The 21,601-nt window shown below is 33.6% G+C and overlaps 1 protein-coding gene across 1 annotated transcript in view; it reads right to left on the bottom strand.

Annotated features, from left to right (window-relative positions):
- LOC145246669 (transmembrane protein 43-like) overlaps positions 1-13,525 on the bottom strand; it is a 48,235-nt gene extending 34,710 nt beyond the window's left edge. Inside the window, exons 1-3 of the mRNA XM_080108383.1 lie at positions 13,163-13,525; positions 5,801-5,935; positions 1,357-1,451 (exon numbers count right to left, since the gene is read on the bottom strand). Coding sequence (XP_079964509.1) covers positions 1,357-1,451; positions 5,801-5,935; positions 13,163-13,306 — 374 coding nt within the window. The 5' untranslated portion in view covers positions 13,307-13,525. The remainder of the gene's footprint in view (positions 1-1,356; positions 1,452-5,800; positions 5,936-13,162) is intronic.
- Between the last annotated feature and the right edge of the window lie 8,076 nt (positions 13,526-21,601).

Here is a 21,601-nt window from a genome sequence, read left to right as displayed (position 1 = left end):
ACAGGATACTTTCAGGCGTAAATAGTTTTCTAGCATGGTAAAGAGCGCCCACCTTCTTTGCAGCAGCCTTGGCAATGCTCTTTATGATTTTAATGGATTTTCTTAATAAATTCACCAATTGTAATTTTGTAACTCATCATGTGCTCAACAAAGACTTCTGAGAGTTAAAAACATTAGTAGATATGGTGAGTTCCTGTTCATATGAGAGCAGAACATTAGATCACTTTCCGCTAACTTGAAAAGAAAGAAACAAAAATTGTCACTGTTATTTAATGAAACATATATATAGGCTAAAGAGAAGACCAAGAACGAGATGGAGGTATGAACTGGTAAAACACACGAGTCCCACATTGCAGCGGATAGCTCGGGTCACAAATAGATGGCTAAAGTCCAGGGAAGGGTTCCTCATTGAGTGATAAAGCCCTTATTGATTGATTGATTGATTGATAGATATGTAGAGAGTCATGTACTTCCAAAAGAAAACTGTATAGTTAAAGAAACCAAGATTTATTATTATTTTTTCAATTTTATTTATTATTGTACAGAGCTACAATATATTTTTTCAGAGCTATAATTTTTTTTTTTCTAAAACTAGATTTTTCTCAAAATAATATCTGAAGAAAGCCAAATACGCTTGAAATGTGTTATAAACATTTAAACACCAAACCTTTAAAAAAATAAATAAATAAAAAATAAGGTTTTTAAATAATTTTTTTTTTTAATTTAAAATTATAGTTGGTACGTCCACTTCTAAGAGTTCAGTTCAAAATTCTGTATAGGTTTGTATGGACTTAGGTTATATGCTAATGGATAAGGCTGGAGAGTTATATGTTTTGGTTTCAATTTTAGCTGATGGCACTCAAGTTATTTTTTTTTTTACTTTTGAAATCACTAATATACAGGGTGTCCACAAAGTCTGACTACATTATGTAGCCAGACTTTGTGGAAGCATCCTGTAGATTATGTAGCCAGACTTTGTGGGTACCCTGTATACACACACACACACACACACACACACACGTGTGTGTGTGTGTGTGTATATATATATATATATATATATATATATATATATATATATATATATATATATATACACAGGGTGCCCACAAAGTCTGGCTACATAATCTAGAGGATGCTTCCACAAAGTCTGGCTACATAATGTAGCCAGACTTTGTGGACACCCTGTATATTAGGTACAATATAATAACCAATAGAGAATTTGCTCTGTAATAATAACTACAAAATCTGCATGAATTAAAATATAATATTTAAGTGTATTTTATGACTGGGCAATACCGGATGACCTGCTAGTATGGATATAAAGTAATATAGATATAAAAAAAAATAATAACTCACTTTTGAGAAGCATGTTCAACCCATTGATACATTTCCACAACACGTTTTAATTTAACTGCATGAATAGCAATGTTAAAATCTGGGTCGGAAACAACCTGAAATGAGAATAGTTAAAAATGTTATTAAAAAAAAAAATTATCTCTTTGACAGTATACATAAAATTACCGTATATTTCAGCATATAAGACGACCATTAAAGTTAAAAAATCATTTTTAATAATCAATATTTCATAAGATACCTAATGTTGCAATCTCCAGCTTAGGCTAAACAAACATGGTTTTGTGAATTAGCAGTGGTCTTATACAACCAATATATGATAAATTTATTAACATCTGCTCCAATTTTGTACCTCGTCTTATCTGCAGAAATATACGGTATTACAAAATTATTTATCAACATTTTTTGTGCATATATATATAAGAAATGGAAAAAATAGATGATTAAAATAAAATTTAATAAATACAGTATTTATTAATTGAATTAAAACAAGGAATTATAATAATAAATATCCTGTATCCATAGATTTTCAAAGATATGCAATTTCCATCAGAGGATAAACATTAGTTAAGAGTTTCTTTTTTCATTATTATAATGAATCAATAAACATTGTAATTTATTCAATTTTATTTTCATCATCTATTTTCTCTATTCCTTTAATTGCTCTATCTAGTACATTGAGCTTCTGACTATTTTGATATTTTCCTATTTTAAACACATTATTTATCTTTGCAATTATATATTTATGAAAATGACTTTATCTGTGTGTGCAAAACTGTCTTCACCAAACTACTGTCCATTTTTGGTCTACAGACTTGAAACTTGATATATAGGGTATTTGGGCCTGTGGAACAAATTTGATTTAACTTTTAGCCAGTAAAAATAGCTGCTAAGGGGTCGAAATCGAAAATATTGGAATTTGGCAGGCATAAGTCAACTAAACTTGTATCTTCTATGCATGCACAAATATACATTTATAAGTTTAACATCATTTTCAATGTTTTGATATGCATATCGACTTAGCTCAGATGGTAACGAATAAAATTGGAAAGTTACATGTTTTCGTTTTAATTGTAACTGATGCCACCCAAGTCATTTTTTATTTAACTTCTGAAATCACTACTATATATTGGGTACAATATAATAATCAATAGCAAATTGGCTCTGTAATAATAAATATGAACTCTGCATAAATTAATATATCATATTTAAGCATATTTTACAACCGGCCAACACCTTGCCATTTATCATTATTATTTTAACACTTCTAACCTTGCGCTCACTATGGTATAGGAGCAGCCTAAAATCAAAAAGTGCCAAGGAAACATTTGGTCGATATACACTCGGATGATTTGTTGCATCTCTTTTGCATCCTGTCTGGAAAGTAGAGCAGCACTGACATCATATCTCTTGACTTGTTTTCTGGACAGTTTATATGTCCTTGTCTTTTATCCATGCAAGCCTTTGCAATATACTAACTCTGTCCACGGCAGGAGCAATTCACTTTGCTGTGTAGGTCTGGCATTTGTGATTCTCTAAGGCCACTTAGGGTCAACTGTGTAGCTATTACAACATGCTTCCCAAGTTTTGCTTCATCCGTGATGATGATATATACTCGTAGCTATTCAATAACATATGACCTTGATGGAATACTCTTGCCACATCTGGGCAGGAGCTGCTAGAAAGGACTTGTCCTGCCTTGATAGAGTTCAAAATAGACTTTGTAGCCTCGTAGGAGATATCCTTTTCTTTTCCCTGCAACCTCTATCTCACAGAAGAGATATTGCTGTATCGTTATTTTCATGGAAAGTGTTCGACTGAGCTTCAATCTATGGTCCCCCCTCGCCAAACTTTCACAAGAAACACTCATCTACCTGAAAACACTATCAATAATTCCCCCTACTCTTTATCTGTGCCTGAATCTAAATGTAAATTCCATGAACAAAGCTTCTTTCTTAGAACTGCACGCTTGTGGAATTGTCTTCCGTTTTCCTGCTGACTACAATATGGTTGTCTTCAAGTCTAACGTAAACAAGTTCTTGATGAGCTGTTCCACTTGTTAACAAATTTACCGAATTTCCATTACTAACGATTACTATATTGCCCAATTTGTACTGTACACTCTTAAACCCTCATACTCGAATGGCCTCTTGGCCTTGATAAGTGGTGATGCCTATGTAAAAAAAAAAAAAAAAAAAAAGAGTTCAAAATAGACTTTGTAGCCTCATAGGAGATGTCCTTTTCTCTTCCCTACAACCTATATCTCACAGAAGAGATGTTGCGAGTTTGTCTCTGCTTTATCGTTATTTTCATGGCAAGTGCTCGACTGAGCTTCAATCTATGGTCCCCCCCCTTGTCAAACTTTCATAAGAAACACTCATCTATCTGAAAATACTATCAATAATCCCCCCTACTCTTTATCTGTGCCTAAACCTAGACGTAGATTCCATGAATAAAGCCTCTTTCTTAGAACTGCATGCCTGTGGAATTGTCTTTCGTTTTCCTGCTTTCCAGCTGACTACAATATGGTTGTCTTCAAGTCCAACCTAAACAAGTTCTGTGATGAGCCGTTCCACTTAAGTTAACAAATTTACAGAATTTCCATTAATAACGATTACTATATTGTCCAATTGACTACTGTACACTCTTAACCCTTATCCTTGAGTGGTCTCTGGGCCTTGGTAAGTGGTTATACCACATAAAAAAACAAAAGGATTAAAAATTATAAAAAGTAAAAAATAATCAGCATCGCTTATGGATACCTTCAGGAGTTGCTTCACTCACACTGAGACTCTGGCCACGTAATGCACATATGACAGTCTGTTTAGGCAACCTCCAAACAGAAGGAAAAACTTCTCCAATATTGCAATGAAGACATCCACTTTCTTGCCTGCCAATAGTTTCCAAGTGGTAGGACGTTTGTATACTGTATAAGGATCCCTCGCAAAAGCTCTTTATAGCACGGCATTCACAGCACAACATTGGTTTATAGCTGTCACTTAGTTGCTGATTAATAACCAGTGTTTCTCGTTAGTGGCAGAGGTATGACCAACTCGACATGTTTGACCCCACACAGATTAGCTCCACCCTCACCATTCAGTTCATCACAGATGTGAGGCTGTCAAACTCAAGGATGAATTTGCATTTGCAATCATGTCAAAACTCGAAAGTACAAAAAATGCCAAAATAGCCTGTAGGTTTTTTTTGTATCCAAAAACGTCACTCGTTATTTTTCTGGTTTGTTGAACACTCAACGTGGTCCAAATTAATCATGTCAATATTTTCATTCTCCGCAGAAGGTAAGTTTCTATTCTTTTTATTTCAATAAAAATTCACCCATGCAAAACAATGTTCATTTGCATAAGTGAAAGTCATCATCATTGCACAAAAAAATAACAAGATTATATCTTGTTAGCAGAACACTTTCGGTTCAATCTCCAACAACCCTCATATATTTTCCTTGTGGATTCACATGATGCCTTGATCTTCCAAATATATAACTTAAACAGTTAAATACATACAATTCCTGCCATTTAAAGTAAAAATGGTGTTTGTCTAAAATTCGCCCGCATTAAAAACAAAAAGAACAATCTGTATGAAGCATGTACCCGTGACGGAAAAGAAAATATTGTATTCCAAAAACCATGTAAATTGATCAAGTAGTTTTATTTTTATAAATGAAAATTTTTGAAGCAATTAATGGGAATTCATAGGCATTACGAGGCTGATTTTGATTTTTATCTAAGTATTTTGAATAATGCTGTCTCTCCAAAAATGTTCCTTTTATATTTATTTTAATAAAATATTCTTATTTTTATATATATATATATATATATATATATATATGTGTGTGTGCGTGTGTGTATTAAGTGTTGAGCCATTCTGTTGAACAAAGATGGCAGCAGTAGATCTAGTCATGTAAAGACAGAGACTGACAGCGAACTGACTTGAATCCAAAATTCGATATTTTTATAATGAGGTTGGAGGCTTTTCATTGGTTGATTGTCCTAACCGTAGTTATAAATAAGATCATCCAAATGTTGGTAGTCATACCTTCAATAATAATCAAAAATTTTAACAGTTTTATTTTTAATTTATATATATATATATATATACATAATTACCACAAAAGTTTTAATTATTTAAAATAATGTTCCCAAAATGCTACCTTTTAAAACCATCTAACAAGTCTGAATCATCTCCCTTGTTTCTTGCAATTGATCTTAAAATGGTATCGCTCTTTGGTTAGCCATAAAATTTGATTCCCTTATTTAAAAATAAAACTATTTGATCATTTTTCGTGATTTTTGGAATATGACATTTTTATTTTTTTTAAATCATGGTTACATACATCATAAAAATTTTTCTTTATTTTTGTTTTTTTTAATATCGTGGGAATTCTGAACAAGCACCAAAAAAAAGATGTTCATCAAAAAATAAAACTCACTTTTTCAGTATTGATGGGTCCGCTAGCATACACAAGCTTGCCATTATTTTCGTCAAAAGCAACTTCTGTCGTATCGAGCAAAACGACTTTCGATAAACCTTCATCCAAAGATTTTGCCATCATTACTGACTGCCCCTAAAAGTAAGAAAAGAAAACAAAAGCAATAATTGTTAGAGAGATTAGACAAATTCCAAAGAAAATCAATACTGCTTGTCACTGGTTATTGCTGCTATTACCTGTCACTACTTTTTTTTTTTTTTTTTTTTGAAGAGGAGGGGGGGTGCTAACTTATTTTTATTTTTGCTAATTTATTTATTCTATGCTAATTAATTTTTTTGCTAATTTTTTTATTTTTGCTGATTTATCTTATTTTTGCTATTTTATTTTTGCTAATTTATTCTATTTTTGCTAATTTATTATTTTTTGTATGAGTCACTGTTTATCAAGGTCTAAAGGTCACTCAAGGATAAAGGTTACTGAGTTTGTTAAGAGAATGGTGAGAAACCAACGACATGATGATTGGTAACAATGGTAGAATTTGATTATTTAAAATGACAATGCAACAGGAATTTGTAAACATTAGAATTAAAAACAATCACATTGTAGCCATCTAGGAAGCAGCATCATGGTATTGTGTTCCACAGATGGGTAGTTCTTGGAAAGAAACTTTGTTCACGGAAATTCCATTTAATCTTAACTATACAGCGTAAGAAAGGAAAATTATTTACAGTGGTGGTAGCTAAACGAGGTTTCATTGTGAATGTGAATGTTTTGTGAATGTGAATGTTTTGTGAATGTGAGGCTCAACAAGTCTAAGTAATGCATTCATAATTTGCTGAAAAATGGCTACTGCAACAATAATCCAAAACGGTAATCATTCAAATGGAAGGTGACGATGGTCCAGTGGTTAACGACATGGGTTGACAAATCATTAAATTGTAAATAAATTAACATATTTGGTTCCATGGGCTGATTCCTAAATCCTTGTATTTGTTATATCAGCCGGATATGGATAAATACCAGTTATATGCAAGAAAAGTAATGTTAGTGAATAAATCTTAATTTTATGCAAATTATGAGCGTTGTCTCAAAAGTAAAACTTCCTATTCTTTGATTCAAAAAGTTGAACAGCTATGAAGACGGGAGTGGTACCATTAAAACGAGCAAACTTTTGTGCTCCAAAATTTATATTTCTATATAATCACCACCATTCTCAATGTACATTTACCAGCAATGAATGATGGCTGTGCATGGGCGTTTTGGGCACACTTTGTCATACAAAGGTCGTTCAAAAAATAACAAATAAAAATTTTAATCCAAAGAGTTAAAGAGCTACGAAAACAGGAGTGGTCTCATTAAGATGAGCGACCTTTTCTGCTCCAGAATTTATTTTTCTACATAGTCACCACCATTCTCAGTGCACTTTTGCCAAGAATTCAATGATGCATCTCTGCTTTCTTAAGGGCTGACACCGTCATTATCTTATTTTTGCCCCAACCTAATATTTAGTGCTAATAAGATTTTTCTATGAAAAAATTATGCAAAGTAAGCATTTTTAATAAATTGTAAGAAACCTGCCTTCAAAACACTAAAAAAGTATAAAAACTGAGAAAATAGTGTTAAATGATGTATTTAAGGTCGATAGGATAACAAACAAACAAAAAAAAACACAATAGTCTTAAAAATGATCTTTCAAGGTGTTTTGGGGAAAATGTGAATTTTATAAGTTTTCCAAGTAAATATATAAGATTCTAGAAACTTTGGATGAATTTTTGTTATTTCAAGTTATCATATTTTTTTTTAATGCATAGAGATACTGATTTTATTTTCAAAATACTGTGAATTTTTGTTATTCCAAGTTACTATGTTTTTTTAATGCATAGAGATATTCATATTTGGATTCATCGGACTACTGTTCTCATCTTGAGTGTGATTTTCACAATGTTTTGGTTGATGTAACCTCCGACCTTCTTCACTTGGGAATGTTTCTGTTGAACTCGGGAATTTGGACAGAATTTTGAGCAGAACCCTTTATTTACTTCACGGGGGTAACGTGATCTTGGTCCGTCAGTCATGACAGGATAGAGGTCCTAAGTAATTTGCAATTGTATTTTTTGCTCCCCCACACTGAGGATTGAACCTTCAAGAGAATATCACTTTTTACAATTGATTTTTCCAAGTACTCTAAGAGTGATTTTATTTTCAAAATACTGTGAATTTTTGTTATTTAAAGTTACCATACTTTTTTTTAAATGCATATAGATATTGATCGGATTTTATTTTCAAAATACTGAACTTTTTGTGATGACAAAATCATAAAGACTAAAACACTTTTGGTCAAATTTGCAGTGATATAGCTACATTTTGCCTTGCCTAATAGATTATTTTTTAAAGCATTTGTTACGGTCTTTATTTTTAAAATATGCCAGCATGTAAAACGGATGTTAACTTGGTAGTGGTGATAATGATCATGATGACGGCTCTGGACATGCTTTTTTGATCCATATTCAAGCACTGAGAAGAAATAATACCACTCTCGTCTATCCAACAGAAATGAGCTTTGTCTTCTTTTGCAAAAATAAATAAATAAATAAGACCCTAACCCAACTTTAACCCTTATTGACATTTCTGTCAAACCACAAATACAAAAATGAAATGATCTGTTTCAATTTCAACCTCTAAAGAAATGTTCTTTCGAAAAATTATGTTCAACACACAAGGCATTTTCAGATAAATCTGTCCAAATCTAATGCAAGGTGAAATAATAGATTTGGTTTGGTTGTTTTGTTTTACAGCATATCAACCCTTTTTGAACTATTTATGCCAAATCTGGTCATTTTGGAAAAAGATTTTTTATTATGTCAAATGTTTTTATATTGTCAAATATTTATCCATGCTGTTTGGTTTGGATGTTTTGTAGAGAAAAATTGTTGTTTTGTATTATAAGGTATGCTAGCTGTAAAACGGATGTTAAATTGGTGATCATAATCATGATGATTCTGGAAATGCCTTTCTGAATCCATACTCAAACTCCACCAAAAATGCTGCCTAAATGAACACCCAGCACACTAGTTTGTCCATGCCACAGAAATGAGCTTTGTCTTCTTTTGCAAAAAAAAAAAAAAGATTCTAACCCAATTCTAACCCTAACAAACATTTTCATCTATTTCAATTTCAACCTCTCAAAAGTGGTTCTTATTAAAAAATATGTTTGACACATGGAGAGCTTCAGATAAATTAATAAAAAACTTATGTAAGGCATTACAAGTACTATAATAAAACATGCTTTGAAGAACTCTTAGCACGTGAGTATGTGCAATGTAAATACCCACCAACTAAGCACACACGTGAGCTAGAAAAGTCTGCAAATAACATTGGTCTTTACGTTAATGTGGATAAGACAAAATTTATGACTTTCAATGCTGAGGGGGGGGGATCAGATGGAACGCTGAAAGAAGTCACCGAGTTTACATACTGAGACAGCAACATAGGTTCCACGGAGAGAGATATCGAAATTTACATCTCAAAAGCATGGGCTGCATTGGATAAGCTGTGGTCAGTATGGACTTGAAGGCTAACTGACAAACTGAAAAGGCAGTTCTTCAGAGCAGTGGTGGGATATGCCCTTGTTTACAGTGCTACAACCTGGACACTCACCAAAAGTTTGGAAAGAAACCTAAACAGTATGTACACCAGTATGCTACGAGCAGTGTTAAATATATCGTGGCAAGATCATCTCATGAAGCAGCAACTTTATGGCAACCTACCTGCCATATCTACTACCATCAGGGAGCAATGTCTACAATTTGCCAGTTACTGCCAGATGAGCAAGCAAGAGCTGGTGAGAAATGTATAGCTATGGACTCCATAGCATGGACGCATGAGCATAGGATGACCTAGGTCCAGATACATCCAGCAAATTGCACATGACGCCAAATGTGATCCTGAAGATCTGAGGCAGCTGATGGAAGACAAGAAAATCTGGAGAGAGTGAGTGTCACATTGGTCTCGGTAAGGAGCTTGACCAGATAGATAACCAGAGAAAACGCAAAACTCCACTCCTCTAGTGTAGATGTCCCTAAATGCTGGAAAGTATTCTAGTCTAATAGTTTTTCACTTTAATTGCTTTTCATTGGAATTATTTCCATCTTTTCTGCTTTCCTGACTCTACTAACATGTTGAAATTTAAATGTAATGCATACAGATATCTCGCTTCTCAACTCCCTACATAATGTCTCTATAGACATGGTCCCAAATAGTAGCCTCTTGCATCTAAGTGGCAATATGTTTTATTTGTTGGTGAATAAGAGTTTATAAAAATGAAAAAAAATAAATAAATAAAAACTTAAAAAGAACAGAAAACATCTCTCTCAATACGATCTAATTTTCTAAAGTATAGAAAAAAAATATAACATCGTAGCAATAATACAAAACCCACAAAATATACAAAATGAAATTGATCCAGTCAAAGTTCAAAAGTACCAGAAAAAAGAAAAAAAAACTCATTTACATTTCATTGTATTTTTTTTTTTTGTAAATTGTAGTTTATTATTATTTGTATTATTCTTTTAATTATTGTCATTTTAACCTTCATTGTTTTTTGCGCTTTTTCTTTTTTTTTTTGATAAAGTCTACATTAAAGACAAACCACAATAACTCAATTTGGCTATGATGCATAGCATTTTAGTCGAATTTCTAAAACTCTAAACTATATTAATTTTCTAGGTACTTATGCACTTATTGCACCACTCTGAAATAATAATATTATTTAGAAACCCATTCTTAACATGGAGGGGGGGGGAATGGTGCTTTGCAACTATTCTGTACTTGCACCTAACAATTCAATAAGAAAAACAATAATGTAAAGCTTGAATTTAACTTGAAAATACTATTTTTAAAAAATGCAATAAGTGCATGAGCACCATTTTCTAAAAATGAAATTGATGAGTTTGTAGCAGTTCAACTGATTAAGATCTACTTTCCTTTTGTATTCATACGCATTCTCTTGTGTAGTAATAAGTTGTGATTCGGTTGCCTAACACAAGCATATCCCAACTTGCAAAGAAATACATTAAGTGATAGAACATTTCTGCACATGTGCGCAACTTTCAGTTTTCCATTTCTGTCTATCGCATTGGTTAGAAAATAACATTCACTTCCATCTGTAATGCTGATCTGTCAAAAATGAATTGGCAGAAGGCAAGATACAAATTCACATTCCTGATTAAAGACCTGGACTCAATTACATCTTTAATACATGCCCACCGAACCAACTTGCCTTGCTGTCTTACTTTCTTGTATTCCTGTTTCTGCTGAATAAAACTGTTAAAGTTGATTAAATTGTCAAAAAGATGTTGGTATTTTTATATGGAACTCTGCTGACCTTTTCTGGTGTTTCTGCAGATTAGTGGGATTTGAAACAAACACATTTCAGGTGAAAACATTATTACATACCTACGTGCCATGCTGAAATTGGTATAAACTGCAAAAATATTCAAAAAAAAAATAATCAAGTAGAAAAATAATTACAAGTAAAAATAGTATTTATCAAATTATAGAGTTTTACCGTATGTTTTAATGTGGAACAATTCTTTGCAACCAATTCTGTATGACAAACTGGTTTATCTCCCTTTTGCTTTCAATTAAAATTTGCAATTTCAAAATAAAAATGTCGGACTGATAGTATGAGTATCTATGATTTCTTTCTTTTTTTTTTTTTTTTTGTAAAAAGTAAATCTAGCACATCTTCTACAGGATCAATTTTCATAATTTTTTGAATTCATATGTATTTCGACATGGCATGTAAGTACATAATTGTGTTTTTACCTGAAACATGCTTGTTTCAAATCCCACTGTTCTGCAAAACACCTCTTTTCTACTTTGCCATCTTAAGCAAGCCGAATGAGATAAATACAGGCACTCAATGTATAAAATGGCTTTCTCCAACAAGTATCTCATCTTAGTCAACTCTCACTCTACAAGTTAAAGAAAAACATTTCTGTCCCAAAGCTAATATATTTTACCCAGACTTTATTGCTATCCTGGACTTAGTGTTAATGTTTTTGTTTTTTGTTTTTTTGCTGAGAAAAAAAAAACATGCTGTTCATGAACCCAAACACTAACCCTAAGTCCAGGTTGGCAATACAGAAGGTACTGTCTGTCTTTGCTAAATAACTCCCTCCCTTAACACAAAAAAAATGAAATTCTTTTTTTAAACAATTACGTGTTAACACCCAGAAAAACTTGGTGGAAAGAAAGGAAAAAAATTTATAACTTTTATTATCCAATGTATTCTCTATTGTTTTCACTGGTAGCCATGTTTGTTTTTTGCGCATGCACAAAAGTTTTAAGACTTTTATTATCTAATGTAACTTAAATTTAAAACTAAATTAATTTTTCTGCATAAAATATTTGTTTTATTATTTAAAGAAGTGTTTTTTATTGTTTTGTTTTCGAAGTATTTTTTTTTTTTTTTTTTTTTTTGCGATAAAGTGTTAAAACTCAAGTAATTTTTTAATATAACTATATGGTTTCGTTTTTCGTATCTTGACTGTGACTCTGTTCCATTCTATAAGCAACCGCTTCCACTTCAGGTAGTTTGATTTTTCCGAGCATTGATCTTGGACATTACTCACAACATTTACAGATTTACGTCGCCAACACGATTTCATAACAGCAGGAGGTTTTAAACCTTATATTATTATGGTAAACTAGGACAGCCTTTACATTATTAGATCATTCTTTGCTGAGAATGATGTATGGTGTTCATCAAGTTCCGTCTGTGTTTGTTTACTATCACGTCGGCTGATATTTGGGTTTGGTGATGAATACCCCGTAAAAGTCTCTTCTGATTAATGTTTACCAGTTTTAAGATATTCTGTTATTCTGAAAAACAGCCAAGTTCGTTTGCATATTTTAAAACTGGTGAATATTAATCAAAATTGACTTTTCCAGGATATTACTCCTCAAGCTGACATGACTATTGTAAACAAACATAGACGGAACTTGATAACCGCCTAATGTATGATTCGATTCTAGGAGATCATCCTCCTAGGCATTACCTCCTTGTTGGAGAGGGAGTAATTTATTGTTGTCATCCCTTACCGGGTTCGTTCTCGGCTATTTTTATACAGCCTAGACTGCTCCCTCTCGAAGGAGCTGATTTCTCCCCAAATTAAAGGACTTTGTGTCACATCTTGCTTTAATGGGAAGTTCATGAACAGACGGCTTTGCGCTCTTATTTAATGCATACTCGTTTATTAAGTTATTAACGTATCGATTGCTCTTCACAACCTCGGCTTCTTTTCTTTTTTTTAATCTTTTTTTTTTTAATGTTAATTGAAGAGAAAAATGATTGCTTACCTCGTTGTAATACAAAAGATAACACGACATCGGTAAAAGCAATAAGCCAGCAATGACTGCCATCAAAGAATTGGAGATTCTTTGACAGATTCCTGGTTGATCCTTGTACGTGACAACGGTAATACCATCTCTTCCACTCATCATGGAAGTTGTAGAGAAAATAAATAAAAACAATGGTTGAAATAAAAGTGCCCCCACCTACTTGTCGTGTATAATATATGACTTTTCTTTTTAAAATTGAATTTAAATATCACAGCATTTCATCAGAATCTCTAGGAACTGGAGGCTAAAGTAGTTGTCGAAAGGACTACAGTGAAAGTGAACTTCGTTCGATCTTTCTTTTAACAACAACGCCGGCGGTGTAAAGCTCATACTTGTTCCGGCCAAAAAAACAACCTGAGCTTCGTGAGCAAAGTGGAACTCAGGTTGTTTTACTAGTGAGAGAATTTGAAATGGGCATACTCGTGCAGAGAGTGATCTGTGCTGAAATAATAACGTTATTATTTAAAAAGCCATTCTTAATATGGGGAGGGGACGGTGTTTTGTACCTATTCTGTACTTTAACCTTACAATTGAATAAAAAACATATCATAAAACTTTAATTAAACGTGGAAATACGATTTTAAAAATAGCGCGGATCACTCTCTGCATTAGCACCGAAATTGCTAATCGCAAATATTGAAATCAGAATTGGAAAAATGTTTGTTTAGTTTTGATTTCAAAAACGATTCTTTGATTATTATTTTTTTTTTTTTTTTTTTTACTGATGTAGAATACTGACCGTGCTATTTCTTATATTCTTATATAGGATTTTCAAGTTAAATTCAGTTTTTACTGTATACTTTTTTTATTGAATTGTTAGGTAGACTGAAATTGAGTAGTTTGGTAGGGAAATGTACACACACAGACAATTTCACTTTTATAGATATATAGATTATTTCATACTCATTTTAAGGCATCGAAATCTGGAATTGATAGCAGAATTGATCTCACCTTCACCCCAAACAAGACATATCGCAACTTGGACATAAGGGGCTACTATTTTGGACCATGCCTAGGAAAGATTAACAAGACGTTGGTTTACATCTTTATATTTGAACTTCTGCATATCAGTACAGTCAGGAAAGCAGGAAAAAATTTGGAATCGTCACATCGCTAATATTTACCAACTTCGCATTGCAACCAAGTTAGTCAGTTTATAGTGGAGAATCCATATCACCCTTATACACACATAAAGAAAGGGGACACTTTAGAGTAAAATTTAGCATGATCAACACTACCAGTATATCCTGGGGGGGGGGATATCAAGTGACTCGAGATAAACTAAATCCTCTTCTCGAAGGCGGAGGTAATGTCTGGGAGGGTGACATCCTAAGGACGAAAAAAGAGCTATACTCTACTCTGATATAAGGTCAAGAAATAAATTAGGTAGCACCCATCAAGCGGAATTTTTATGAAGAGTGTTTCTTTCCAAGGACTTCCCATTCATCTGTGGAACGCATTACCATGGAATGGCTTCCCTCCAGATTATACAAATACTTGTCATAAATCATGTCCATAAGAAATCAAACTTTGTACATTCCTTGATTGAGATTGTCGGACTGACTTCCTCATCTTGGTTATTATCGTCACTTGTACATTCCATTCATCATTTTCAATCACCTCATAATACTCTTCATCATTCAACTGGTATTTTGAGGCATCTTATTACACCTCAGAGACATCCATGTCAATTTCCCTCTGACGTCATCTTATGTTGCTCAGGATCCAGTTTTCTCATTCTTGTTGATTCAATCCTTCCCGCTGTCCAGGTTCTGGAAATGCTCTTCCTGCTGTCCTCTTTTCCAGTTTCCCATATTCCTGTCCATCCAGCCTTTACTGCTGTCTAGGTCATGGCCTTCCATCCTACTTCCAGAGACATTATCAATTGTTTTTCATCAGTTCGTCTACATTATTTCCTCTCCTATTTAGTTTTACTATTATATAAAAAGAACTTTTTGTGTGTGTGTGTGTGTGTGTGTTCCATATGGACTCAAAAACGACAGGCTAATTTTAAAAAAAATTTACACAAAGATACTTGATGTGTCTGGGAGTGTTCTTACGTATGTTTTGTATTAGAATGCATCTGATAAGTATCGAAAATCGGTAATCGAAAAAATCCGATTAAAGGAGGAAGTTCGATTTTGACCAAAGTTAACATTTTTATACAACCTAACATCACAAGTGCATTTGTGAAGTTTTATCACTGCACAAACAGAAAGGCCCAGCCTATAAAATCAACTGTATATTCTTTTGTAAAACAAGGGTGCATTCGAAATTAATGTTTATTTGTAGAGCAAAATTGAACAATGATACTTGACTTTCATACGTCTAACTTTATTTCAAGTGATTTTATGTAAAAATAATTTACATAAAATCAACAGTTGGTTCTTTGATATGACAGGGGTGCATTTGAAATGAATGTTTCTGTTTATAGCACAACTGAACCATGATATTTGACTTTTGCATTTTAAACTTTAAGTGAAACCATTATTTACAGATAATTTTATAAAATCAACAGTAAATTCTCTACAGTGCAATGTAGACTACTATGTATTGTGGACTAAGTCACTGTGAGGAGGCATGTGAAGCTTCCTCACAGTATACTGTGGTGGATCCCCAACTAGAGCAGGCAATCGATTTAATTAAAATAATGGGCTATTTTATCGATTTCGATGACAACAAAAGTATGGGAGGGTAAAAAAAAAATTGTGACAACAGGTGGGGGGGGGGAGCACGTTGCCTGGTTGTAAAAAATTAAAAAATGGGACTTGAGCGGCATCAGCCAGAAGCAAAACCAAAAGCAAAATTTTGTAAACAAAAAACAAAAAAGAAAAGAAAAAAGAAAAAAAATCAGATGCATAACTTAAATTGCAAGCGAACACCTTATGGATGGGCCTACGAGGACAGATGTTATAACGTCACAATGTTAGCTACTTAAAATGAAAGAATGTAATGAAATTCGCACATGTGCAGTTTGCAAATCGCATTAAAAGCAAGGTTTTTATCTGATCCCCCACCATTTTTTCTAATTTTTGGATATTATTTGTCTGGGAGATCGCTCTGTCCATGCTGCAACGATACGGATGACAAAAGATTTTAGCGGACATACAAACACACACGTACACACAGATGTTTGAGATTTATATAATAAAAAACAAAAGGCCGAGTTGTAAGTTTGAGCGCAAGTAGCTTTATTTACCAGATGTTGACATACCGAACTGCGTTTGTTTCATGCATCGTTTCATAGTTGAAGCCGTAGTTATGTACTTCATAACATCTCTCTTATTCAATGTTTTATTGGTTTAGTTTGAAATTACTAGTTGCAGTCAGTGCTTGTGTACACATGTCTTTATGTATTCATCTTGAATGTGTTATGCTTTGTTGATTTTTGTATGTTTGATAATTTTCAATTTTTATAAAAAGAATTTTACTTCCAGGTTCACAGTTTCTGATTACAGTGTATAGTCTCTTAGTTGTGTAGGGAGTTTCGCAACAGTGTAATCAGAAACCATAAACCTGCAAGTTACTGCTGGAGGTGAGGTCTTTCAACCAGGAAAGGTGAGGAAGAGATTCGTGCTGCCAAAGGTGAAGGAACAATTGTATATGCAGTGATCGCAAAGTGGTACAAGTGTTTCAATTCTGGCAGCATAACTCTTGAAGATAAGCCTCTTTCGGGATGGCCATCAAAGTTGGATGATGGAGACTTACAAACTAGGTTGGACATTTTGTTTTCATCGAGCACTTGAGAATTGGCTGATTAGCATGGAGTTGACAAATTGATAATGCACCAACACTTGAAGCAACTTGATCTTGCTGACAAAAGTCGTGCCAAGATCCACACAAATGAAACACTTTCTGAAGGGTTGCCAATTCAACTTGTTTGATGAAGTCGCAGAAGTTTGTCAAGAATTCTTTGATTCAAAGCCAGCTGAATGGTACTTTGACTAGATTGGAAAACTTGCAGATCGATGACAAAAAGTCTTAGAAAATGATTGTCTTTATTTGAAGAACTAATTTTTTTTTTTTTACATGGGGGGGTCACCACTTATCAAGGCCCGAAGGCCACTCAGGGATAAGGGTTATTGCGTGTACAGTAATCAATGAGATAGTATTGTAGTAATCATTAGTATTAGGGGTTTTGATAGAGTGGCGGTTTAAGGGGGCGGTTTGTCAGGAGACTGTTTTTGTTGTTGTTATTACTTGGCAAGTAAACTTTAAAAATTTTGCAAGTATTTACAAACTTTTGGAACAACTTAATAATTTAGTTTTTTTTTACTTTTAGATTTTTTTATTGCATTTTCACCTCAAACAAGGCACAGTGCCACTTTTATGTAGGGGGGCACTATCTGGGATATAATTGCAGAGATACTATGAAGGGAGTTGAGCATCTAGATGTCTCTTTACCTAACATTTGAACTTCTGTATGTCAGTACAGCCGGGGAAGCAGGAACCCGGAAGGGAATTATAATGTCTAGCAGTTCTGGGGAAGAAACTATTAGTGTTGAAGGCTTTATGACATCTGGAGATCTCTACTGTGTAGGGGTGGGACTTTGCTGCTTGTCAGGTTTGTTGGGGTATTTACATCGAGGGGGTACAAGGGCTTGTAGTTTGTCAGAGCATATACCATTAAAATACTTGTAAAACAGGCAGACGGATGCAACCTTTTCATCGGTAGGAAAGAGGCTGAAGCCTAGCTGACAGTTCAGGACCTATTAGGTTGGCGATTCTTTATTGAACCCTGTCCAGGAGTGACATTTACTTATTTAGTCTCTTTCTCTCTCTCTCGCCTTAGTCCATTTTCTTCAATAAAACCTTCAAGAAAACTCAGCAAACGTCTCTCTAGTGTCTTCCCTGCATGAGTGTTTTTATTTGTCTTAGTTAAACAGACAGTTACCAACCACTAGGTGAAACAGCAATTCATGAAACAGCAATGATGTAAAACAACAATGATGAAGAGAATGATCAGATCAGCACATATAAACACCTGCATGTTTGTGTAAAGACTTTTATTTGGTGTGTTGAATGCTCATTAGTGAAAACGTTACAGTGCATCTGTGCAGTCATGTTCCATGCCTATGTAGTTATATATATCTAGTCATCAGCGAAGCCAAATCACAACTCAATATAATGCAAAATATTAGTAACATCATTATTTAAACTGTTCTATGTCCACATTGTTGAACTGTATAAATACATTACATTACACACATTTAAAAACATATACATATATACAACGTAATGTATACGCAGTATACATAAAATTGTACTGTCAAATAAGACCTAAAGATGAGCAAGGTACGTTTCGCCTACTGGCCACATGTAAAACCACACAGAACTGTTATCCGTCTCTTTGTTGTAAAGACTGTTGTAAATTGTTACGTGTCCGTGTTGTTGAACTGTATCAATATGTTACATTACATATGTTTAAAGACATGTACATATATACAACGTTATATATACACAGTATTTAACATGTACAAACTAACACAATAAACAGACTCTCAAATAGACTCGTTTATATACACTTGTAAATATACACACCCCAGAATGGAACTTTCAGTCATTTTGGTGCCAGCTACGCAACAATTGTGCATAAACAAAGCCAAATCACAACTGTTGTGGGGGTCAGAAGTTTAAGTGAGATTAAATTTTTCGCCCCAAACCAAAAATAAAAAAGAGAATGAGACAAATGACACCTCCTTCCGATTTAAATGCACCACATTTATTTTTTAAACAATAACAATGAAGTAATTACTTTATTTTTTAAACAATAACAATAAGGTGATTACTTTATATTTTAAACAATAATAATAAGATCATTACTTTATTTTTTAAACAGCAACAATAAGGTGATTACTTTATTTTTAAACAATAACAATAAGGTAATTACTTTATTTTTTAAACAATAACAATAAGGTAATTACTTTATTTTTTAAACAACAACAATAAGGTGATTACTTTATTTTTTAAACAACAACAATAAAGTAATTACTTTATATTTTAAACAACAACAATAAAGTAATTACTTTATATTTTAAACAATAACAATAAGGTGATTACTTTATTTTTTAAACAATAACAATAAGGTAATTACTTTATATTTTAAACAACAACAATAAGGTGATTACTTTATATTTTAAACAACAACAATAAGGTGATTACTTTATATTTTAAACAATAACAATAAGGTGATTACTTTATTTTTTAAACAACAACAATAAAGTAATTACTTTATATTTTAAACAATAACAATAAGGTGATTACTTTATTTTTTAAACAATAACAATAAAGTAATTACTTTATATTTTAAACAATAACAATAAGGTGATTACTTTATTTTTTAAACAATAACAATAAGGTGATTACTTTATTTTTTAAACAACAACAATAAGGTGATCACAAAAGATCCAACGGGTGAGAGTTCTTTCGGCATCATTATAATTAGAAATGTTAGATGAAAGTCCTTTATAGGATCAATGAGTTTCGAAGGTTAAAGTCCTGCATGAAAGTAATTATAAAGAAAGGAATTTAAAGTTTGTGTATTTGGCGAAGTTCTCCTTGCTTAAAAAGTCCCATAAGGAAAGAAATTCAACAAGTGAGTGATTTTGTTGTTATTAACTTTAGAAGACGTTGCGGGATGAATGCGTGTGTGTGCACAAGTAGTTTTGTGTCCACATGACGTATGGGTGTGATGTTTTACGATGTTGGCGGCGATGAGGTTGTGAACAAGAGAAACATGCTCTCCTGGTGTCTCGAAGTGAGCTGAGGGGGAGAGAAAGCTGAAACGTCTCTGTAGGCTATTTTATACGTTTTTGGCCGGCTCCAGAAAGGGACCGCTCCTGCTGATATTTTCACTTTTGGAAATTCGTTAAAAAAGATTATACAGGGTGACCCAAAAAAAAACCCAAAAAACACAGAAAGTATATCTAGAACATATGCTGTAGAACGGAGAAAAAAAGGCCAAAGACCCTAGTGTTTTGATGTGATGTTTTGAATATAATAAACTTATATTTTGAAGTGATGTTTTGAATATAATAAACTTATGTTTTGAATATATATAAACTTATAATTACCTTTAATGCATCCAAAACCAAACTCCTATCCTTACATCATCAACGCTCTGATCCCCATCTGGCATCAATTGTGATGGATGGCTCTCGTCTGGGTGAGGCTCCGTGTTTTGACAAGCTTCTGGGTTTGACCTTTACTCCTGATCTGAAATGGAACACGTACATCAAGTCTGTTGCCAAGGTCGCTGGAAAGATGGTGGGATCCTTCTACCGCTCCAGAAGATATCTCACTACTGATGCAATTCTCTGTCTGTATAGGGGCCGGGTACGTCCAGGGATGGAGTGCTGTTGCCATATCTGGGCAGGAGCTGCTAAAAACAGCCTATCCTGCCTTGACAGAGTACAAAATAGACTTCGTGGCTTAGTGGGGGATGCCCTTTTCTCTACCCTGCAACCTCTCTCGCACAGAAGAGACGTTGCGAGCCTGTCCTTGTTTTATCGTTATTTCCATGGCAGATGCTCGTCTGAACTCCAATCTCTGGTCCCCCCTCGCCAATCTTTCACGAGAAACACCCGTCTAGCTGAATCCACTGTGAAAAATTTCCCCCACTCTATATCTGTGCCTAAATCAAAACACGGATTCCATGAACAAAACTTCTTTCTTAGAACTGCACGCCTGTGGAACTCTGTTCCGTCTGCCTGCTTCCCTCCGGACTACAATTTGGATGTCTTCAAGTCCAATGTTAACAAATTCCTAATGAACCGCCCCCTTAAGTAAACACTTCAGCAAATCTCCTCACTAACTTAATGTACTTGCAATAACCCTTATCCCTGAGTGGTTTCCGGGCCTTGATAAGTGGTGATCACTGTATAAAAAAAAAAAAAAAAAAAAAAACTAGTTATAACCAAACTTTCATTTCATCCGGACAAAACCCTAAGAAACGGGGCCTAATTAGAGTTGGGGCCCATTTTTTGGGGGGGTCCCCCTGTATTCTCAATTTTTACATTGGCTCATTGTGTCACATGACATGCTTTCACCTACGTCCGCTAAACATATGTTATTTTTTACTTTTGTTGTTTGAGAAAAGTGTGTGGGCGATATTTGAAATTGTGCCATTGCTGACAGATTATGTTTTTTTTCAAAATGCGTGGGGAAAATCAAAATGAATAATGGTTTATTATTTGCGCGCGAGTGTGTGTGTGTGTGTGTGCGTGTGTGTGTGTGTGACTGTACACAACTCAATATAATGCAAAATATTAATAGTAATATTATTCAACTTAGAGCTAGAAAAAGAGAAAATGGGAGGGTATATAGCAAAAAAGAACTCCTGCAATAGGATTCCTTGTGCTGAAAATAATAGAGTTGACTATCACTTTACAAAATAAA

Source organism: Euprymna scolopes, chromosome 24 (assembly GCF_053919585.1).
Source record: "Euprymna scolopes isolate OS-2025 chromosome 24, ASM5391958v1, whole genome shotgun sequence".
In the NCBI taxonomy this organism is placed as follows: Eukaryota; Metazoa; Mollusca; class Cephalopoda; order Sepiida; family Sepiolidae; genus Euprymna; species Euprymna scolopes.
The sequence above is the reverse complement of the archived record's forward strand: the minus strand, read 5'-3'. Positions and strand labels throughout refer to the sequence as shown.